Below are 23,737 nucleotides of genomic sequence, written 5' to 3'. Positions count from 1 at the left end.
GGTCGATGTGGTGAATTTGCATTTGCAGATACATTCGATGTGCGCTTTGAGCAGAAATCGGCAGGTAGTCAATCCATGTATTATTTTATAAATTCCTACTTTGGTAATAGAACCAGTCTGATTCAAGATTCGGATACAGACACATTCAAACTTCACACCTTTCATACATTGTGAGAGCTGAGATGTCACCTATTTTTATAAAACCTTAAGTCATCTCGAGACTGACTTAAAAAATGTTCTGGGATTTATACATTAATGAAGCAAAACCTGCAACCCATTCTAAAAGATGAAAGACTTAACAGCAATCCAGGTTTTTTTCGATATATCATTTCTGTTGCATGACACTGTGATCTTTTGCTTTAAATTCTGTGTCTGATGATCCTGCTCCACAGCTACCTGATGAAGGAGCAGTGCTCTGGAAGCTAGTGCATCCAAATAAACCTGTTGGACTATATCTTGGTGCTTTTTAACTTAACTATGATTTTTAACTTTACCCACCCCAGTCCAACACCGACTCCTCCACGTCGTTTCTAGTGAACACAGCCCACACCCTTTACTGCTGCCAGTAATCTTTACAATACTGATGAAATGGTGCAGTACTCATTACAGCCTGAAAAATGTACAATTTCTAACGATAGTAGCTACTCATTCACTGCTCCATTGATACACGACATTGGAAACTTAGTGCAGGAGGCTGAAAGAAATGAGCAGCTTTAAAACAAAAACCATTTGGAGCTCAAAGCTTTCAATGAGAACCTGAGCCTGACGTTAAGTTCAGGTAAACTTTACTGTGAGCCAACTTTGTTACAGCTTCAGATTCCCCCCAGCAAAAAGGCATAGAAAAAGTAGTTTTTTTTTTAAAAACAGCTCACGGTCAAAGCGCACACACTCTCCACACCCAACACCGCCACCACCAACCCCTCCAACCCATTGCTCCTTCAATCCTCGTGAACTCGCTGGTGGCTCCGCAGGTTGAAGGAGCGGGTGAAACCCTTCCCACACTGAGAGCAGGTGAAGGGCTTCTCGCCCGTGTGGACCCGCTGGTGGTTCAACAGGTTGGAGGAATTGCTAAAAGCCTTCCCACACACTGTGCAGGGGAACGGCCTCTCCCCTGTGTGGACCCGCTGATGGGTCAGCAGTTGGGAGGAACTGTTGAAGGCCTTCCCTCACTCGGGACAGCTGAAGGGTTTCTCCTGTGTGTGGACACGCCGGTGGGTCAGCAGGTTAGAGGAATTGCTGAAGGCTTTCCCGCACTCTAAGCAGCTGAAAGGCCTTTCACCCGTGTGAACCCGTTGGTGGTTCAGCCTGTAGGAGGAACTGCTGAAGGCCTTCCCACACTCGGGGCAGCTGAAGGGCCTTTCCCCGGTGTGGACCCGCCGGTGGGCCAGCAAGGCAGAGGAATAGCTGAAGGCCTTCCCACACTCCGGGCAGGAGAACGGCCTCTCCCCCGTGTGGACCCGCTGGTGCTTCAGCAGGTCAGAGGATTTGCTGAAGGCCTTCCCGCAGTTGGGACAGCTGAAGGGCCTTTTCCCCTGTGTGGACCCGCCGGTGGGTCAGCAGGGCAGAGGAATCACCGAAGGCCTGTCCGCAGTCAGGGCAAGAGAATGGCCTCTCCCCTGTGTGGACCCGCTGGTGCTTCAGCAGGTCGGAGGAATTGCTGAAGGCCTTCCCACACTCTGAGCAGCTGAAGGGCCTCTCCCCTGCCTGGACCCGCTTGTGGGTTAGCAGGGTGGTGGAATTGCTGAAGGCCTTGCCGTACTCGGCAGCTGAATGGCCTCTCCCCTCTGTGGATCTGGTGGTGCTTTAGCAGGTCGGAGGATTTGCTGAAGGCCTTCCTATAGACTGGGCAGGAGAATGGCCTCTCCCCGGTGTGGCTGCGCTGATAAGCCTCTGGGGCAGACGCGGCACAAAAGCCTTTCCCACAGTTACCACACTTCCATGGTTTCTCCACAGTACGGGATTCCTCTGGTTTCTCCATGGCTGAAGCTTCAGCTATACGCAAACACTTGTACAGCCCCTCCCCACTGTGAATTCCTGTTTTCAGGCCGTATAGCTGTTACACGCTCCACGCTCAGTGCGCTGCAACAGTAGGGTCTCTCATCCAGTCCCACTGATGCTGAAAAAGTACTCAAACAAGAACCAAAAAGCTTGTTTCCTTCTCACAGAATCATAGTTGAAAATTGTTGCGGTCCTGATGGATTGGGTGACTATCAGACATTGATGTCAAAGTGAGGACTGCAGTCACTGGAGTCAGAGTCAAAAAGCGCAGCACTGGGAAAGCACAGCAGGTCCGGCAGCATCCGAGGAGCAGAGAGTCAATGTTTCCGGCATAACGCTTCCACCTGTTCATTTTGAAACTTCTGTCTTCAGATCTTCAAATACGCTGCAAAAACAAATTATAAAATTCATCACTGTCAGTGCAGGGTAGAAATTCAGAACAAGCAATTCTACTTTCTGCAGAATATTCTTTTCTTATTCCACAAAATTGAAAACACCATCCCACTCTCTCTCCCTCTGTTTTCACTCCACTCTAATTCTTACGGGGCAACCAACAAGGTGACTTTGTCACTGTATAAGTTCAAACTTAATATGAAAGAAGTCTTCGATAAGCTGTTGGCACTTAGAAGTTGACAAGGCACTGGGACTCGATGAAATGTATCCAAGGATCTTGAAGAAAGGGACGACAGAAATTATGGGAGCACTCGCCATAATTCAACAGTCTTCCATGGAATTGGAGGAAGTGACTGGAAAACTGCAACCATTGCAGCCTTGTTTAAGAAAGGTCGTAAATATATGCTCAGCAGTTATAGGGCAGCCAGTTTAAATTTGGTGGAAAAGCAGAAATAGTTATTCTGGTCAAAATTTGTAGTCACACGGAGAAAGGTGGATTAGGAAGAGTCAGCGGTTGGAGGAGTCCTCCAAGAATTCGGAGACAATGGGGGCGGGGCAATCGTTTTCCCCGCCCCCAGCATTTGAAAGGTGAGTTTCTTTTAAGTTTGAACGTATTTTCTTTCAATTTTCAGCCATGTTATTCCAGACCTCTGGAAGGCTGAAGCATTGAGAAACTTTCAGACATAAACAAACGGATATGAATAAAATTCATAAAAATAGGTAAGGTAAATTGCGAAATAAACCCAGCACAAAATATCAAAAAGAATAGCAAGAGCTGGTATTGGTATGCTGAAGGGAACAAAATCGCTGAAGTAAATGTTTGTCCCTTGGAAGATGAAACCGCTGAGTTAGTGGGGGGAACACTGAAATAGCAGAGCTGCTAAATCAAAACTTTCCTCAGCTTTCACATTGGAGGACAGCAATACTATCCCTATTGGAACCGGCAAGTCAGAGGCTATCGAAAGGGTAGAACTTAAACAATTAACGTCGATAGGTACACTATCAGGATTGAGGGCAGACAGGTCCCCTGGGCCTAATGGCCTACATTCTAATGTACTAAAGGCAGTGGATACGTTAGTTACAATATTCCAAAATTCCTTGGACAGAAAATAAACTCAATGAATCTTTCTTAAGACTGAGATAGGTAGATTCTTAATTGTCAAGGTGATCAAAGGTTACGAAGAGAAAGCGCTAGAAAGGAGTTGACTTCAGCCATGATTGGATGACGGAGCAGACTTGTTGGGCTGAATGGCCTCTGATATCTTATGAATCCACTGGAGTGGAAAAATACTAATGTAACACCTGTATTCAAAAAGGGAGAGAAGCAATACGTGAGAAATTGCAGACCAGTTAGTTCAACAGCTGTTGATGGGAAGCTGTTAGAATCAATTATCAAGAAAGCAATATCAGGATGTTTGGAAAGTCAAAACTCTTTAGATAGCTCCTTTCAAACTACTACCGTTAAGAAGGTCAAGAGCAGCAGTTACATGGGAGACCATTACCTGCAAGTTCTGTTCAAAGACACTCACTATTGGAGCAGCACACTCATCTCAACATACAGAGATTACAAAGATAAAGATGGGAGAAACCATTGGAGAGATTTGAAGACTAAAATGAGAATTTTAAAATTTGGTTGTTGCTTGAATGGGCACCAGCACAGGTCAGTGGACACATGAGCCACAGAGGAATGAGAATTGTTGCCATGAAACAAGAGCAAAGTCTTAGATGATTTCAAGTTTACAGAAGAGCAAATGCGTAAAATTATTGATTGCAGCAGTGAAGTAGTCAAGCCTGGAGGTAAGGAAGGGACCAAAGATGATTCCGGCAGCAGCAGCTACTTTGAGAATGGGACAGGCTCGAATGAGATGACAGAGGCGGATACAGGAGGCTTTGTGCTGGCACAGGTCAGAAGCTACTCTCAGAATCCAATGCAGCAAGTTATGAACAGCCTGGCTGAATCTGAGAGTTATAAGGGAGAGAGATGGAGGCTGAGGAATGAAGATGGATGCAAAAAATTGGAAACCAGTGGCTTCATTCTTCCCAGTGTTTAATTGGAGTGGATCCATCAATATGAAGAATCTCAGCAACCAGATTGGACCATAAAACTGGTGAGTTTTGAGAAGGTTTGTAGCTCAGGGTGAGGTTCTGGATGTAGGTTTGCTTGCTGAGCTGAAAGGTTCATTTTCCATCACTATACTAGGTAACATCTGCAGTGAGCCTCCAGATGAAGCACCAGTGGTGTAGCCCACTTTCTATTTAAATGTTTGGGTTTCTTTGGGTTGGTGATGTCATTTCCTGTGGTGGCATCATTTCGTATGGCAATGTCATTTCCTGTTCTTTTTCGGGGGGCGGGGTGTAAATGGGATCCAAGTCAATGTATTTGTTGATAGAAGCATAGCATTCCAACCAGAATTCTAGGAATTCTCATGCGTGTCTCTGTTTGGCTTGTCCTGGGGTGGATGTGTTGTGCCAGTCGAAGTGGTGTCCTTCCTCATGCATCTGTAAGGATACTAGGGATAGTGGGTGATGTCTTTTTGTGGCTAGTTGATGTTCATATATCCTAGTCGCTAGTTTTCTGCCTGTTTGTCCAATGTAGGGAACACCACATCCATCCTCAGATAAGGGTCTGTTTCTGTGCTGTCTGACTTTAACTCTTCTTTTTCTGGTCGTCACAACCATTTTCTTGCCTTCCCCAATACCCATCCAATTCATTTTTGTTTAAAATGTCAGATGAACTCAGCCTTGAATGTATTCAGTGACCCCATACCTGCAGGAAGACATCCCCACTTCTGAACTCAGTTCCTCTTGCTAATATACCACTTGCCTTGCGCATTGCTTGCTGCAGCTGTCTGACAACTGGCATTGATTGGTGTGGAAGAATATGTTGCTGGAAAAGCACAGCAGATCAGGCAGCATCCAAGAAGCAGGAGAATCAGCCCAAAACGTCGATTCTCCCGCTCCTCTGATGCTGCCTGAACAGCTGTGCTTTTCCAGCAACACTCTCAACTCTGATCTCCAGCATCTGCAGACCTCAATTTCTCCTGGTGTGAAAAAATGCTGAGACCTCTTTGTCCATCCACACAACATTCCTGATGAAGGGCTTGTGCCTGAAACATCAACTCTCCTGCTCCTCGGATGCTGTCTGACCTGCTGTGCTTCCAGTGCCACATTTTTTGACTCTGATCTCCAGCTTCTGCCATCCCAATAGATGATCATTTAAACAATGCTTTGTGCTGTTTTCTTTTTCCACAACACCGGCTATAACTTCACACTGAGGTAATGCATTTGCCATGTGTTTGCCAATTGAGACACAGACCTGGACCAACTTTTCCAGTCTGTCCCCTCCCTGGATTCCCACCCTTTGCTTTTAGCTGCTTCAAGTCACAAATTGAACCCCTGCATGAAAAAAAAGAGAATAGAAGAGGGGGGAGAGAAGAGAGATCGCTGTGCTCACAGATGTTGGACAGAGGAAGTTCCAGTCTGTGGTGAATCTCAATCTTCATTCATAGAGAGAAGCAGCAACAGCTTGAGAAGCTAATGGTCCACTTTCAGACAATAGAGAGGCTGTGTTTAACAAGAAGACTAGACTCCTACCGGTCCTCCAGTATTCCTCATTGGTCCATCAAAACAACATAGCGCCGTTTTTGCGGACAGCTACAAGCATGGGCGGTGTTTTTGCTGACACTGAGGAGCATGTGTGGTAGACTCTGTGGAGATGGAGTTACTGACAGTTTCTAACTATCCAAAGGCCAATGGGAGAAAAAAAGATAGAGCCTCAATGACCACCACCACCACACACACACCTCTCCCACCCCTCCCCCCACCCCACCCGGGTAGCTCGACATATCAACATTTGCACCTCGCTATTTTTGCTAATAATTTTACTACACCTCTCATGATTTTGTATATCTCAATAAGGTCACCCCTCAACCTCCTCTGCTCTCGTGAAAGTCTCAGCCTCCCCTTATAACTCAAATCCTCCAGTCCTGGCAAATCTTTTACGAACCCTCTACAATAGTATTCTTCCTATAACAGGACAAACTGTACTCAGTACTCCAATAGTGGCCTCACCATCATCCTGTATAACCTCAACATTATGTCCCAACTCCTATACTCAATGGTGTGAACAATGAAGGCAAGTGTGCTAAATACCTTCTTAACCACCCAGTCTACCAATGATGCAACTTTCAAACTACTGTGTACCTGAACACCCCCAGATCTCTCTGTTCTACAATACAACCCAGGGCTCTCCCATTAACTGTACAAGTCCTGCACTTCTTTGTTTTCGCAAAATGCAAGCTCTCGCTTTTATCCATATCTCTCAAACACACACCCCAACACTCTCAACTCCTGAGGCTTATACTCCAACACACCCACACTTTACAAAGCATGGTACGCGCACTCTGATGCACAAGGTGCAAATTCACAATGGGGTGAATTTGCATTTGCAGAATTACATTTGCAGATACATGCAATTTCACTCAAAAAAGCACACAATCTGCAGCCAGTTAGTGCAGGCAGTCAATCCATGTAGTATTTTATAAATTCCTACTTCAGAAATGAAACCAGTCTGATTCAAGATTGGGATACAGACAGACTCAAGCCTCACACCTGCCATGCATTGTCTGAGCTGAGAAGTCACCTATTTTTATAAAACCTAAGTCATCATGAGATTGTAACTTAAAAGAAATTCTGAGATTTATACATTAAGGAAACCTGCAACCCATTCAAAAAGATGAAAGACTTAACAGCAATCAAGGTTTGTTCAATATATCCTATCAGTTGCATGACACTGTGATCTTTTGCTATAAAATCTGTGTGCTTTGATCCTGCTCCACAGCTACCTGATGAAGGAGCAGCACTCTGAACGCTAGTGCTTCCAAATAAATGAGTTGGACTATAACCTGGTGTTGCGTGATTTTTAACTTTATCCACCCCAGTTCAAGACCGGCTCCTCAAAACAGTTTCTCGCGAACACATCCCACACCTCCCAGTGCTGCCAGTAAACTTTACAATGCTGCTGAAACAATGCAGTATCTGCACTCCTGAAAAATGTACAATTTCTAATGATACAAGCTCCTCATTCACTGCTCCATCTGATACATGACATTGGAAACTTAGTGCAGGAGGCTGAAAGAAATGAGCAGCTTTAAAACAAAAACTACTTAGAGCTCACAGCTTTCAATGTGAGTCTGAGCCCAACGGTAAATTCAGGTAACCTTTATTGTGACCCAACTTTGTTACAGCTTCAGATCCCCCTAGCAAAATGGCATAGAAAAAAAGTAACTGATTTTTTTTTAAACAGCTCAAGGTCAAAACCCACACACTCCCCCCACTTTAGATTAGATTTCTTCCAGTGTGGAAACAGGCCCTTCGGCCCAACAAGTCCACACCGCCCCGCCGAAGCGCAACCCACCCATACCCCTACATTTACCCCTTTAACCTAACACTACAGGCAATTTAGCATGGCCAAATCACCTGACCTGCACATCTTTGGACAGTGGGAGGAAACCGGAGCACCCGGAGGAAACCCACGCAGACACGGGGAGAACGTGCAAACTCCACACAGTCAGTCGCCTGAGGTGGGAATTGAACCCGGGTCTCTGGCGCTGTGAGGCAGCAGTGCTATCCACTGTGCCACCGTTTCTTTACTATTAGTTAGCACCTAGTTGTCCCTTTGTAACTGGATCCTTGGTACAGCCTTTACGCATAGAAAGTATTGCTTAACTCAACAATTTCAATCCATACCCTGTATCCAAGTAAGGTTCTCCCTGTGAATGGGTGGGGGGAGCTGTGTAGAGACAACCACACTGCTGTAGGTCTGGAGTCAGTCATGCGTAGGCCAGACCAGAGAAACAATGCAGCTGGGACGACTGAGTGAATCCTTTCCCCTAACAATAGTTTTCCTTCCCTAAAAAGGACATGAGTCAGTCAGATGGGAGTTTTCTTTGCCCCGAAAAATGATTTCATCATTAAATACTGAACTCCAGGTTTCTGACCGAATTCCAATTCCGTCATCTTCCGTGGCAGGATTCGCCGGAACTGGGTTGTTAGTCCAGTTCATAATGTCACTAGGCTGTCATTCCTTCAACCCCCTGCGATGGCAAATGAACTCGCTGGTGCCTCCGCAGGAGGGAGGAGCAGGTGAAGGCCTTCCCGCACTCGAGGCAACTGAAGGGCCTCTCCCCCGTGTGGACCCGCCGGTGGGTCTGGAGATTGGAGGAATTGCTAAAGCCCCTCCCGCACTCGGGGCACCTGAACGGCCACTCCCCCGTGTGGACCAGCTGATGTCTCAGCAGGGCAGAGGAATCACTGAAAGCTTTCCAGCACTCGGGGCAGCTGAATGGCCTCTCCCCGGTGTGGAGCAGCTGGTGCTTCCGCAAGGCGCCCACTTGACTGAATCCCTTCCCACACTCGGGACAGCTGAAGGGCCTTTCCCGCGTGTAGACCCGCTGGTGGGTCAGAAGGTGGGAGGAATTGCTGAAGGCCTTCCCGCATTCGGGGCAGGGGAATGGCCTCTCTCCTGTGTGGACCCGCTGGTGGGTCAGCAGGATGGAGGGCCGGGTAAAGCCCTTCCCACACTCGGGACACCTGAAGGGCCTCTCCCCTGTGTGGCGCCGCTGGTGCCTCAGCATGGAGGCGGCCTGGGTAAAGCCCTTCCTGCACTCAGGGCAGGAGAATGGCCTCTCCCCCGTGTGGACCAGCTGGTGCCTCAGCAGGGTGGAGGCCTGGGTAAAACCCTTCCTGCACTCGGTGCAGGAGAATGGCCTCTCCCTGGTGTGACTGCGCTGATGAATCTCCAGGGCAGACGGGACACGGAAGCCTTTTCCACAGTCGCCACACTTCCACGGTTTCTCCATAGGGTGAGATTCCTCAGGATTCTCCATGGCCAAAGCTTCAGCTGCACACAAACACGTGTATAGCCACTCTCTGCCGTGAATTCCGCATTCCAGGCCGTATCACTCTTCCAGGCTCCACACTCAGTGCGGTTCAACAGTAGAGTCTCTCATCCAGTCCCACTGATGCTGAAAATGTACTGAAACAGGAACCAAAAAGCTTTGCTCCTTCTCACAGAATCTAAGTTGAAAATTGCTGAGGTCCTAATGGATTGAGTGACTGTCAGATATTGATGTCAAAGCGAGGATTGCAGATGCTGTACAGTGAGTCGAGAAGTGTGCTGGAAAAGCACATCAGGTCAGGCAACATCTGAGGAGCAGGAGAGTTGATGTTTTGGGCATAAGCCCTTCAACTGTTGATTTGAAACTTCTATCTTCAAATACTCTGTAAAAAGCGAGATTACAAATGTCATCACTGTCAGTCCAGAATAGAAACTCAGAACAAGCAATTCTACTTTCTGCAGAATATTCTACAAAATTGAAAGCACCATCCCACTCTCTCTCTCTGTTCTCACTCCATTCTAGCTAATTCTGAAGGTACTGATTCAGGATCTTACAGGGGCAGAAAAGCAAAAATATCAAGACTGACACCTCTCTGAAGTTTGGATGACTCCACCTGAAAGTTAATATCTTCCACGACATTGGGATGCTGCTGAGAGCGAGCAGGTCTAATTTTGGGAAGCAAACAAAAATGTTAATTCAGGATGAACCTGCCATGCAGCTTCTTGAGGAACAACCAGACACAAAATGGTTAACGCACCCAGGAAGAGGGGAACAAAATGAGACATCAAGGCATTAACACTGACACCAGAGAGAAACTGAACATACAGATGTGGCAAACATTAGTAGAAAGCCAGAGTCATACAGCACAGAAACAGACCCTTCAGCCAAAGTCTTCCAGATATCCTAAATTAATCTAGTTGTATTTGCCAGCACTTGGCCCATATGCTTCTTAACCCTTTCTATTCATACACCAACCCAGATGTTTTTTACATGCTGTAATTTTACCAACCTTCATCAGGGAGGGAAGGGGGGGAGGAGGAGGAGGAGAGGGGAGAGGGGAGAGTGTTGGGGGGGGGAGAGGGGAGAGTGTGGGGGGGGGAGAGGGGAGAGTGTGGGGGGGGGGGGGGGAGAGGGGAGAGTGTGGGGGGGGGGAGAGGGGAGAGTGTGGGGGGGGGGAGAGGGGAGAGTGTGGGGGGGGGGAGAGGGGAGAGTGTGGGGGGGGGGAGAGGGGAGAGTGTGGGGGGGGGGGGAGAGGGGAGAGTGTGGGGGGGGGGGGAGAGGGGAGAGTGTGGGGGGGGGGGGAGAGGGGAGAGTGTGGGGGGGGGAGGAGAGGGGAGAGTGTGGGGGGGGGGAGAGGGGAGAGTGTGGGGGGGGGGAGAGGGGAGAGTGTGGGGGGGGGAGAGCGGAGAGTGTGGGGGGGGGAGAGGGGAGAGTGTGGGGGGGGGAGAGGGGAGAGTGTGGGGGGGGGAGAGGGGAGAGTGTGGGGGGGGGAGGAGAGGGGAGAGTGTGGGGGGGGGAGGAGAGGGGAGAGTGTGGGGGGGGGAGGAGAGGGGAGAGTGTGGGGGGGGGGGAGAGGGGAGAGTGTGGGGGGGGGAGAGGGGAGAGTGTGGGGGGGGGAGAGGGGAGAGTGTGGGGGGGGGGGGAGAGGGGAGAGTGTGGGGGGGGGAGGAGAGGGGAGAGTGTGGGGGGGGGAGAGGGGAGAGTGTGGGGGGGGGAGAGGGGAGAGTGTGGGGGGGGGAGAGGGGAGAGTGTGGGGGGGGGGGAGAGGGGAGAGTGTGGGGGGGGGAGAGGGGAGAGAGTGGGGGGGGGGGGGAGAGGGGAGAGTGTGGGGGGGGGGAGAGGGGAGAGTGTGGGGGGGGGGAAGAGGGGAGAGTGTGGGGGGGGGGAGAGGGGAGAGTGTGGGGGGGGGAGAGGGGAGAGTGTGGGGGGGGGAGAGGGGAGAGTGTGGGGGGGGAGAGGGGAGAGTGTGGGGGGGGGAGAGGGGAGAGTGTGGGGGGGGAGAGGGGAGAGTGTGGGGGGGGAGAGGGGAGAGTGTGGGGGGGGGAGAGGGGAGAGTGTGGGGGGGGGAGAGGGGAGAGTGTGGGGGGGGGGGAGAGGGGAGAGTGTGGGGGGGGAGAGGGGAGAGTGTGGGGGGGGGAGAGGGGAGAGTGTGGGGGGGGAAGAGGGGAGAGTGTGGGGGGGGAAGAGGGGAGAGTGTGGGGGGGGGAAGAGGGGAGAGTGTGGGGGGGGAGGAATTGGGGGGGAGGGATTGGGGGGGAGGGATTGGGGGCGAGGGATTGGGGGCGAGGGATTGGGGGCGAGGGATTGGGGGCGAGGGATTGGGGGCGAGGGATTGGGGGCGAGGGATTGGGGGCGAGGGATTGGGGGAGAGGGATTGGGGGAGAGGGATTGGGGGAGAGGGATTGGGGGAGAGGGATTGGGGGAGAGGGATTGGGGGAGAGGGATTGGGGGAGAGGGATTGGGGGCGAGGGATTGGGGGCGAGGGATTGGGGGCGAGGGATTGGGGGCGAGGGATTGGGGGAGAGGGATTGGGGGGGAGGGATTGGGGGGGAGGGATTGGGGGGGAGGGATTGGGGGGGAGGGATTGGGGGGGAGGGATTGGGGGGGAGGGATTGGGGGGGAGGGATTGGGGGGGAGGGATTGGGGGGGAGGGATTGGGGGGGAGGGATTGGGGGGGAGGGATTGGGGGGGAGGGATTGGGGGGGAGGGATTGGGGGGGAGGGATTGGGGGGGAGGGATTGGGGGAGAGGGATTGGGGGAGAGGGATTGGGGGAGAGGGATTGGGGGGGAGGGATTGGGGGGGAGGGATTGGGGGGGAGGGATTGGGGGGGAGGGATTGGGGGGGAGGGATTGGGGGGGAGGGATTGGGGGGGAGGGATTGGGGGGGAGGGATTGGGGGGGAGGGATTGGGGGGGAGGGATTGGGGGGGAGGGATTGGGGGGGAGGGATTGGGGGGGAGGGATTGGGGGGGAGGGATTGGGGGGGAGGGATTGGGGGGGAGGGATTGGGGGGGAGGGATTGGGGGGGAGGGATTGGGGGGGAGGGATTGGGGGGGGAGGGATTGGGGGGGAGGGATTGGGGGGGAGGGATTGGGGGGGAGGGATTGGGGGGGGAGGGATTGGGGGGGGAGGGATTGGGGGGGGAGGGATTGGGGGGGGAGGGATTGGGGGGGAGGGATTGGGGGGGAGGGATTGGGGGGGGAGGGATTGGGGGGGAGGGATTGGGGGGGGGAGGGATTGGGGGGGAGGGATTGGGGGGGAGGGATTGGGGGGGAGGGATTGGGGGGGGAGGGATTGGGGGGGGAGGGATTGGGGGGGGGAGGGATTGGGGGGGGAGGGATTGGGGGGGGAGGGATTGGGGGGGGGAGGGATTGGGGGGGAGGGATTGGGGGGGAGGGATTGGGGGGGGAGGGATTGGGGGGGATTGGGGGGGAGGGATTGGGGGGGGAGGGATTGGGGGGGGAGGGATTGGGGGGGGAGGGATTGGGGGGGGAGGGATTGGGGGGGGGAGGGATTGGGGGGGGGAGGGATTGGGGGGGGAGGGATTGGGGGGGGAGGGATTGGGGGGGAGGGATTGGGGGGGGGGAGGGATTGGAGGGGGGAGGGATTGGAGGGGGGAGGGATTGGGGGGGGAGGGATTGGGGGGGGGGAGGGATTGGGGGGGGGGAGGGATTGGGGGGTAGCGATTGGGGGGTAGCGATTGGGGGGTGGGGGGAGGGTTGGAGGGCAGACCTAGAGGGGATATGTTTAGTGTGAGAGGGGAAAGATATAAAAAAGAGACCTAAGGGGCAACCTTTTCACATAGAGGGTGGTACATGTACGGAATGAGCTGCAAGAGGAAGAGGTGGAGGCTTGTACAATTGCAACATTTGAAAGGTATCTGGATGGAATATATGAATAGCAAGGGTTTGGAGGGATATGGGCTGGGTGTCAGAAGGTGGGACTAGATAGGTTGGGATATCTAGTCGGCATGGACAAGTTGGATTGCAGGGTCTGTTTCTGTGCTGTACATCTCTACGACTATTTCAGCTCAGACAATGCATGAAAGGTGTGAGATCAGAGCCTGTCTGTATCCTAACCTTGAGTCAGGCTGGTTCTATTTTCAAAAGTTGAATTTACATAATACTATATGTATTGACTGCCTGGAGATTGTTCATTTTAGGAGCAAAATAGAATGTATCGGCAAATATAATGCTGCAAATATAAATTCACTGCCGTGGACTTGTGTGTACACACACACACGCATGAGAGAAATAAAAAATCTATTTCTGTGCTGCATATCACACAGACATTGAGAAACAGATGCTTTATTTCTGTGGTTGTAAATGTTGTTGTAAATTATAGCTGGGTACTAATAGATGTAAGGGACAGAATTCCTCAAAATAGGGTTCTCCCAGGATTCTTATAGTGCCCTATTCTGGTTTACTTACTAGTGAACAAACATTAAGCACGAGTATCTATTTATTTCTAATTTTGATTCGTTTTTCTTGTTTGATTCCCTGCTATGACAACACTGTATCTTGATGGTTGACAGGCTGAGAGATGGTGGGTTGGGTCTCAATTGACTCAATGTTTTATTGTTCCAAATGGTGTAAAAATGGGTGTCAAAGCTTCAGCAGAAATCCAGCAGAGCTGACAGACCAACATCTTACTCTAAGCGAACAGGGAGATCAACAGAGGACAGAGAAATCAGGACCTGAAATCTGAGCTGACACCAGATTACCCTGTGATCAGTGCTTTGATTAGCAGTGCCAACCCTCCACCTTTACCTAACTTCCCATTTAACTACCCCTTCAATATGTAGGATCCAATCCTTGTCATCCTGAAGCTGGGTTAGCCATGGGAAATGCAGGGTTATAGTTCCATAGTAATAAAAGCAGGAGTAGGCCATTTGTCCTGTCAGGCCTACTCTGCCATTCATTAAGATAATCGCACCATCGCAGCTCCTCCTCCCTGCATTGTCAAAACTATCCTTAATTCACCAACCATGTCTTCAATATACTGAAGTGGCCTCTACTGCTTCACTGGGCAGAGAATTCCATAGATTCACTACTCTCCAGGAAAAACAGTTCCTCCTAATCTTTGTTTGAAAGCTACTCCCCCTAATCTTGAGGTCTAGTCTCACCCAACAGCAGAAATGACTGGATAGGGAAGGGCTGCATCCCCAAAGTGCAATGAATTCCCACTTTCCCCCAAAATCCCGGATGTACTCACTCACTCAGTTGTTTGCTCATAAATGAAAGATTTCACTGTTACAACTTCTGCTCCCAGTCAGGGCAAAACATCTTTGACAGCTGCTCTGAAAGTCCAGTCTTCACAACCACACTTGTGAACCATTCTCCTCTCACCTCAAATATGCACCGTCTAGTTTTGGACTGCACCATCCTGGGGAAAAGATCTTGGGTATTCACCCTATCCATGCCTGTTACAAACGTCCATAAGGTCACCCCTCAGTCCCTGATGCTCCAGGGAACATATCCCTGGCCTATTCTCCCTCTCCCAGTAGTTCAATTCCTCCAAGTCTGGCAACAGCCTTGTAAATCTTTTCCAACCTCTTTCAAAGTTTCACAACATCTTTCCTATATCAAGGAGACTAGAATTGAATGCAGTGTTCCAAAAGTGGCCCAACCAATTTCGTGGACAGCGGCCACATGACCTCCCAACTCCCATACTCAATGCTCTGACCAAGAAAGAAAAGCATACTGAATGCCTTCTTTACTATCCTAGCTACCTGAGACTCCACTTTCAAGGAATTATGAACCTGCACTCCAAGGTCTTTATTCAGCAACACTCCCCTTAACTGTGCCAGTTCTGCCTGGATTGCTTGACCAAAATGCAACTCCTCACATTTGTCTAAATTAAACTCCATCTCCCACTCCTCGGCCCAATGACCCATCTGCTAAATTCCCATTTATAGCAAACTCTCTTATTCCCTCGAAGCTGAAAATCTCCATCCCACACACACTCCCTCCATTCTCACTTTGCTGAACCTAATTCCTGCTGCATCTCACCCTGAAGGGTCTGGTTCATGCTGATACACAGTCCCACACTCTAATTGAAACATACAGAATACTGAATGGCATGGACAGACTGGATGTTGGGAAGATGTTTCCATTGGTCGGAGAGACAAGAACCTGAAGGCACAGCCTTAGAGTAAAGGGAAGGCCTTTTGGAACAGAGATAAGGAGAAACTTCTTCAACCAGAGAGTGGTGAATCTTTGGAATTCATTGCCACAGAAGGCTGCAAAGGACAGGTCATTGAGAATATTTAAGACGGAGGTAGACCGGTTCTTGAGTATCAAGGGGATCAAGGGTTACGGGGAGAAAGCAGGAGAATGGGGCTGAGAAACTTATCAGCTGCGATTGTGTGCTATCAGCAGACCTGATGGGCTGAATGGCCTAATCTCAGCTCCTATGTCTTATGGTCTCTTGCTGTCCTGGACACAGAGGGTGAGAATTGGGAGCAGGACTAGGACATTTGATCTTTCGTGCCTGGACCAGTATTGCACAGATCATAACTGGATATGAATATACCTACATTTTGATGGACAGGCTGGGACATTTTTAATTGAAGCATAGGAGGTTGAGAGGTGACCTTACTGAGGTTGATTAAATCATGACAGATATAGCTAACATGAATGGCAGGTGTCCTTTCCCTTGTGTGGGGGTTTCAAGATTAGGGAGCAAATTTTGAAGGAGAGAGGAGAAAGATTTGAAAGACATGAGGGACATTATTTTTCATTTTACACAGAGTGGTTCGCGTGTGGAATGAATGTCCAGAGGAAGTGGTGCAGTTATAGCATTTAAAGGACATTTGGATAAGTATCTGAATAGGAAAGATTCAGAGGATATGGACCAAATACTGGCAAGTGGGACTAGTTCAGTTTGAGAACATAGTCAGCATGGACTAGTTGGACTGAAGGGGCTGTTTCTGTGCTGTCTGACACTGTAACTGTTCTATGCTGGTCTTGAAACCATTTTCTTAATATCCCCCATAAACATCCATTTCATTGTTGTTCAAAATATCACATGAACTCAGCAGTGAATACGTTCAATGACCCCCCCTAACTGCAGGAAGACATCCCCACTTCTGAACTCAATTCCTCTTGCTAATATACCACTTGCCTTGCTGATAGCTTGCTGCACCTGTCCGACAACTGGCAGTGACTGGTGCAGAAGGACACTGAGGTCCCATTGTACATCTACACATCATTGTTGATGAAGGGCTTGTGCCCAAAACATCAACTCTCATGCTGCCTGACTAGCTGTACTTTTAGGAGAAAGTGAGGACTGCAGATGCTGGAGATCAGAGCTGAAAATATGTTGGTGGAAAAGTGCAGCAAGTCAGGCAGCATCCAAGGAGCATGAGAATCGACGTTTCGGACATGAGCCCTTCTTCAGGAATGAGGAAAGTGTGGCAAGCAGGCTAAGATAAAAGGTAGGGAGGAGGGACTTGGGGGAGGGGTGTTGGAAATGCGATAGGTAGAAGGATGTCAAGGTGAGGGTGATAGGCCGGAGTGGGGGTGGAGTCGGAGAGGTCAGGAAGAAGATTGCAGGTTAGAAAGGTGGTGCTGAGTTTGAGGGTTGGGACTGAGACAAGGTGGGGGGAGGGGAAATGAGGAAACTGGAGAAATCTGAGGTCATCCCTTGCGGTTGGAGGGTTCCTCGGCGGAAGATGAGGCGCTCTTCCTCCAGCCGTCATGTTGCCATGGTCTGGCGAAGGAGGAGTCCAAGGACCTGCATGTCCTTGGTGAAGTGGGAGGGGGAGTTGAAGTGTTGAGCCACGGGGTGGTTGGGTTGGTTGGTCCGGGTGTCCTAGAGGTGATCTCTGAAACGTTCTGCAAGAAGGCGGCCTGTCTCCCCAATGTTGAGGAGGCCACATCGGGTGCAGCGGATGCAGTAAATGATGTGTGTGGAGGTGCCGGTGAATTTGTGGTGGATATGGAAGGATCCCTTGGGGCCTTGGAGGGAAGTAAGGGGGGGGGGGGGGGGGGGGGGGGAAGGTGTGGGCTGAAAATGTGTTGCTGGAAAAGCACAGCAGGTCAGGCAGCATCCAAGGAGCAGGAGAATCGACGTTTTGGGCTTGAGCTCTTCTTCAGGAATCTGAAGGTGTGGGTGCAAGTTTTGCATTTCTTGCGGTTGCAGGGGAAGGTGCCGGGAGTGGAGGTTGGGTTGGTGGGGGCTGTGGACCTGACAAGGGAGTCACGGAGGGAGTGGTCTTTTCGGAACGCTGATAGGGGAGGGGAGGGAAACATATTCCTGGTGATGGGGTCCGTTTGGAGGTGGCAGAAATGACGACGGATGATACGATGTACATGGAGGTTGGTGGGGTGGTAGGTGAGGACCAGTGGGGTTTTGGCCTGGTAGCGATTGGAGGGACGGGGCTCAAGGGCGGAGGAGCGGGAAGTGGAGGAGATGCGGTGGAGAGCATCGTCGATCATGTCTGGGGGGAAATTGCTGTCTTTGAAGAAGGAGGCCATCTGAGTTGTTCGGTATTGGAACTGGTCTTCCTGGGAGCAGATGCGGCGGAGACGAAGAAATTAGGAATATGGGTGCGACTCTGATCCTCAGCATCCCAATGTATCACATTTAAAAACGCACCTCCTTTCTGCTTTTGTTTTGCCACAGCAAAGGCTATAGCTTCACATTGAGGTACTGCATTTGCCATGTGTTTGCCAACTGAGACACAGACCTGGTCCAACATTTCCTGAGTCTGTCTCCACCCCAGAGAATCACTCCCTTTCCTTTCAGCTGCTGCAAATCAACACTATATATGAACAGGGATATCGGCTGGGTGCTGGCAAACGGGACTAGATTAGGTTGCAATATCTGGCCGACATGAACGAGTTGGACCGAAGGGTCTGTTTCCGTACTGTCCATCTCTATGAATATAATTAAACACCAAAATGAAAACTAAATGGAATAGGGGGTGAGAAAAGAAAGTGCTGTACTCACAGATGTTGGACAGAAGAAGCAAGTTACAGTCTGGGCTGAAGCTCAATCTTCACAGCAGCTACAGAAGCTTATGGTCCACCTTCTGCATTCAGACAATAGGGGTGCTCTAACTGGCAGGAGGACCAATCTCCATCCGGTCCTCCAGGCTTTACCATTGGTCCATCAAAAGGAAGTCGTGTGCCGTTCTTCGGACTTCGAGGAGCATGCGTACTACTTTGCTGACACCGGTGAGCATGCGCCTTCCTCGCTGACATCTCGGAGCATGCGCAGTGTGCGCTTTGGTGACTACTGTTACTGACAGATGTAAAGGATCTAAAGGCCAAAAGGAGAAAAAACGGCTGGAGCCACAATTTTATTTTTCCCTGTAGCTCGACGTTGTATTCTTTTTGCATTTTGTCTGGCTGCTCAACTTTTGTAAGTCTTTTCACCAGGGCAGATGAAGTTGTAAACTGGAGGGCATCGGTTTAAGGTGAGGGGAGAAAGATTTAAAATGGTCCGAAGAAGCAACTTTTTCGCACAGAGGGTGGTGTGTGTACGGAATGAACTGCCAGACGAAGTGGTGGAGGCTGGTGCATTTACAATGTTTAATAGGAATCTGGATGGGTATATGAATAGGAAGGGTTTAGAGGGATATGGTTAGGTTCGGATATGATTAGATTAGATTCGATTCCCTACAGTGTGGAAACTGGTCCTTCAGCCCAACCAGTCCACACCAACCCTCCGAAGAGTAACCCACCCAGACCCATTTCTCTCTGACTAATGCACCTAACACTATGGGCAATTTAACATGGACTATTCACCTGGCCTGCACATTTTTGTACTGTGGGAGGAAACCGGAGCACTCTGAGGAAACCCACGCAGACACGGACAACATGCAAATTCCACACTGACAGTCACCAGAGCCTGGAATCGAACCTGGAACTTTGGTGCTATGAAGCAGCAGTGCTAACTACTGAGCCACCGTGCCGTCATTCAAGTAAATTTCTCCCCGGGGGGAGGAGGGACAGTCAAGAGTCAACCATACTGCTACATGTAGGCCAGACTGGGTAAAGAATGCAGCTAGGACAACTGAGTGAATCCTTTCCCACAACGGCAATTTCCTTCCCTAAAAAGGATATGAGTGAATCAGATGTCTTTCCCTCCCTACCAATTCTGAATTCAAGACTTATGACCGAATTCCAATTCCGCCATCTGCCGTGGCAGGATTCGAACCCATGAGTCCCCAGAACTGGGTTGATCGTCCAGTTGATAATGGCATTCAGCTGTCACTCCTTCAATTGCCCTGCGATGGCACATGAACTCACTGGTGCCTCTGCAGGTGGGAGGAACTGGTGAAGAACTTCTTGCACTGACAGCAGGTGAATGGCCTCTCCCTGGTGTGGATTCGCTGGCGTGTCCACAGGGTTGCACATCTGACTGAATCCATTCCCACACTCCGGGCAGGTGAATGGTCTCTCCCCAGTGTGGACCTGCAGGTGCATTAGTAAGGTGGAAGAATCGACATATCCTTCCTGCACACACAGCAGGTGAACAGTCTCTGGTGGTGTGGTTTTGATCCCCCAAGCTGAGTAAATCATTAAAGTGCCTTTCACAGTCAGTGCCCTGAATCTTCCTCACTTGCGTATCTGTGTCTCAATGTTCTTCCTGCCACACCAGTATCCAAAATCTCTCACGCAGACAAAAACAAACATTTCTTCTCGATTGGTATGGGTGCTGATATTCTAGTCCCAATGAATCAAGTGGCTATGTCAAAAGTCGATGTATCATTTGCTTTCAGATTTCTTTCCGTATGTCTTCCTGCAAAAAAAAACAAATTGCAAAATAAGTGATCATGGTCAGTACAGTTAAAGAAACATAACATTGGTGGCAATTCTTGTAGATTGCCAGATGCCTGATGATCACATATTATCCAGGACACAAACCTGAAAACCCTCATGCAGCCAGATAGCCCTAAGTGTATATGGAGAACTTCCTAAAGGAGCCAATAGGAGCTACAGTGACAGGTACTGATATTCCATGCTCCAAACAGCTCGTCTGTCATTGGCCAGCTGCCTGGAATCACACAAGACTATTGTTCAGGAATGTAATATTAAACAAATTTAGCTTAAATCTTTCATCTTTTCAAAAGATGAATTAGTTTTGGTTCCTTCATATGTAAATCCCAGAACTTTTTAAAAAGTTACATTCTCAAGATAGCTTTAACAATAGATGCCATCTCAGCTCAGATAATGCATTGAAAGTATGAGGTTAAAGTCTGTGACCCAATATTTCTAACCTACCCATGCCCATCATGATTTTATAATCCCCTATAAGGTCACCCCTCAGCCTCCAACGCTCCAGGGAAAACAGCCCCAGACTTTTCAGCCTCTCACTATAGCTCAAATCCTCCAACCTTGGTTACATCCTTGTAAATCTTTTCTGAATCCTTTCAAGTTTTACAACATTCTTCCAATAGGAAGGAGACCAGAATTGCATGCAATATTCAAAAAGTGGCCTAACCAACATCCTGTACAGCCGCAACACGACCTCCCAACTCCTATACTGAATGCTCTGACCAAAAATGGAAGGCATACCAAACATGTTCTTCACTATCTTATCTACCCGTTTCAAAGGGAGACTCCCTTCCTCTGGGCAACATCTGGGAACAAAGCAATGTCTCCCTCTTTCCATTCCTTATCCTGGGGGGGGGGGGGGGGGTTTGGACTCGCCCATACTGGGGAAACAGCATCAGTATTCACCCTATCCATACCACTCATGATTTTGTAACCTCTATAAAGGTCACCCCTCAACCTTTGATGCTTCAGAGAAAACCAGTCCCAGCCTATTCATCCTCTCTTTACCGCAAACCCTTCAACCCTGGCAACAGCCTTGTAAACTTTTTCTGAATCGTTTAAGTGTTAAATCCTTCCCAAAGCAGAGAGACTAGAGCTGAACATAGTATTCCAGAAATGGCCTCATCAATTTGGGATATCTGGTCGGTAAGGACGTGTTGGACTGAAAGGTCTGTTTCTGTGCAGTGGAGTTTTATGGCTCTATGGTAGGGACATAACCCATGTCTACATTCCCCCCTCCATCCTGCCACTTGTTGTGTGGTTCAAACCGTGGATCTCAGTTGGTCACCAGACTCTGACAATGTCCAAATACCTTGAGGCATTTCTCACATAAGCTACCAAGATTGTAGCCGCAGTAAGAAAATTTATTTTTCCTAATTTTAATTATCCAACCTTCAGCACTGGAAGAGCTCTCTCTTTTACCCATGTAATCATCCTGACAGCCTCACTGGGAAGGGAGAAAGTGGAGCCAATCTTTACACGGGCAGATTTCGTCACAGACTCAGAGGCAAGGACTGCAGATACTAGAAAGTCAGTGTCAAAAAGTATGGCGCTGGAATTTGATGAAAAGCTTATGCTCGAAACATCAACTCTCCTGCCCCTCGGATGCTGCCTAACCTGCTGTACTTCTTATAGTGCCACACTTTCCAACTCAGATTTCTTCAAAGAGTCAAACATTTCAGGTATATACCTCCTGATGTCACTGCATGTTCCAAATCATTAAGAGACTCTTAATAGATGCTCAACTGACCAGTGAATGTGTGCTATCTTGAATACTAATACAAGTCACACCTACACAAAGAATTAAAAAACTCTCTACTCGGTGTGGCTGAAGAGGTGTCTCAGTCGATGGGACAACCGACTGAAGGCCTTCCCACACACTGAGCAAGTAAATGGCCTTTCTCCAGTGTGAACACACTGGTGTATCTGCAGGGCAGAGGAATCTGTGCTCCCTGCAGGTGGAGCAGGAGAACGGCTTCTCGCTGGTGTGAATGTGCTGGTGAGTTAGCAGGGAAGTCGAATGGGTGAAGTCCTTCCCATAAACTGAGCAAATGAATGACTTCTCCCCGGTGTGAACCCACTGGTGAGTCACCAGGGTGGATAGGTGAACGAATGCCTTCCCACGCACTGAGCAGGTGAATAGCCTTTCCCCGGTGTGACCACGATGATGGGAATCAAGCAGACACAGGAATTTGAATTCTTTCCTGCAATCCTCGCATTTCCACGGTTTCTCCATCACGTGGAAGTCCTGATCTCTCTCCAGGTTTGACAATCAGTTGAAAGACCACTCACATGGAATGTGTCCTGTCTCTTGCCACTGCAAATGGGATGTTGCTATTTCAGGCTGTGTATCCGCTTAGAGCTCTTCCCACAGTCAGTTCACTGGGACACTCTCACTCAGGTCTGTGTGCCTCAGTCTCACTGATGTTCGAAACCTTTCGAAGCAGACAGGGCAGCAGAGAAATAATAAATCCTGAGAGATTCAAAGGCTGATGATGATGATTGTCTTGGTTTGATATTTCAGCCTGCAATTCCTTCCCTTTCTCATACCCTGTAAAAGGAGATTACAGGAAGCATCACCATCTGCACAGGATAGAAATTCAAAACAGACAATTCTGGTTCCTGTGGAACCCTAGGTCTGAATATCATGCATAGGTTGAAGCATTTTATCCATATCTGCCCTGTCAGGATCCCACAGGATGTTTACAAAACCTTCGACCAAAATAATCCATTCAGCCCATTGAATCTGCTCCACCATTCATTACCATAATGTCTAATATTATAATCCACAAATCGACATTAATGCCTTATTATTGATTAAAATTCTGCCCACCATCTGCCTTGACTATACTTAGTGATAGAGCTTCAATAGCCCTGTCAGTCATTACCCTCAGAGAAGATATCCACCTTATCTCCATCATAAATATGCAAACACTTAAGATTAGAGACTATTCCTTCTGGTCTGAGACTCTCCCACAAATGAACACTACCTTTTTGGCAACTAACCTTTCAGGCCCACTAAGATTCTGATATTTATTCATTAAGATCTCCTCTAATTTTTCCAAACTCAAATGAATGTGTAACTAAGCTACTCAACCTTGCATCATTAGCAAACACGTCAATTCCCGGGATTAATTTTGTGAACGCTCTCTCACCAGCATCCAATGTTTCTGTCATCTCCTCTACTTTGAGGGACCAGAAGTACAAAACATGCAAGTTATGGCATAATAAAAGAACGATAAATAATAGACATTTTTCTAGCAGCAATTCAAAGTTATGCAAAAATTTCAGATAGAAAAAGAGTCCAATCATATGGTGTTAAGGAGTCTGATGGCTTGGGGGGAGAAACTGTTGCACAGTCTGGTCGTGAGAGACTGAATTGGGAGGTGGGTGGGGGCTTGGAGTTCCTCGCTGCCACATCATTTTGTGCCTCAAACTATGCATAAAAAGTTGTTCAACTCATCCAGCAGTGGGGAGGCACCACCAGCACAACCAGGCAATGCTGTTCGGTGGTTAGTGATGGCTTGGATGCCCTTCCACACGCTCAGTTTATCACTGCTGTCCTGAAAGTGGCTGTGTATTTTCTGTGTATGCACATTTTGACTCTTTGATGCCCGGGTCAGGTTGGCCCTCACTGTTGTTAGGCCCGCCTTATCATCTG

At 49.2% G+C, this 23,737-nt stretch overlaps 1 protein-coding gene and 1 pseudogene across 3 annotated transcripts in view; both read right to left on the bottom strand.

The window, feature by feature from the left end:
* LOC148144036 (uncharacterized) overlaps window positions 1-2,709 on the bottom strand; it is a 45,520-nt pseudogene extending 42,811 nt beyond the window's left edge. The window contains exons 1-2 of the transcript XR_015751673.1: window positions 2,570-2,709; window positions 942-1,801 (exon numbers count right to left, since the gene is read on the bottom strand). The product of XR_015751673.1 is annotated as an uncharacterized LOC148144036 (transcript). The remainder of the gene's footprint in view (window positions 1-941; window positions 1,802-2,569) is intronic.
* LOC148144035 (uncharacterized) lies at window positions 1,754-18,461 on the bottom strand. Of its 2 annotated transcripts, XR_015751374.1 has the most exons (3): window positions 18,245-18,461; window positions 8,140-9,672; window positions 1,754-2,383 (listed from the first exon to the last, which is right to left on the bottom strand). XR_015751374.1 is itself a non-coding variant. In XM_087974575.1 (2 exons), exon 2 carries the CDS (start codon window positions 9,276-9,278, stop codon window positions 8,463-8,465), a length of 816 nt encoding a protein of 271 aa, XP_087830701.1. In that variant the 5' UTR covers window positions 9,279-9,672; window positions 18,245-18,461; the 3' UTR covers window positions 7,137-8,462. The 2 variants fall into 2 exon arrangements, 1 of the variants encoding a protein (XP_087830701.1); XM_087974575.1 differs by lacking the exon at window positions 1,754-2,383 and having other exon boundaries at window positions 7,137-9,672.
* Window positions 18,462-23,737: the final 5,276 nt, after the last annotated feature.

Source organism: Chiloscyllium plagiosum, unplaced genomic scaffold (genome assembly GCF_037043375.1).
Source record: "Chiloscyllium plagiosum isolate Xiang-an unplaced genomic scaffold, Cpla_swu_hap1 HiC_scaffold_27, whole genome shotgun sequence".
NCBI classification, from domain to species: Eukaryota; Metazoa; Chordata; class Chondrichthyes; order Orectolobiformes; family Hemiscylliidae; genus Chiloscyllium; species Chiloscyllium plagiosum.
Note: the sequence above shows the minus strand (reverse complement) of the source record. Positions and strands in the feature narration are given on the sequence as shown.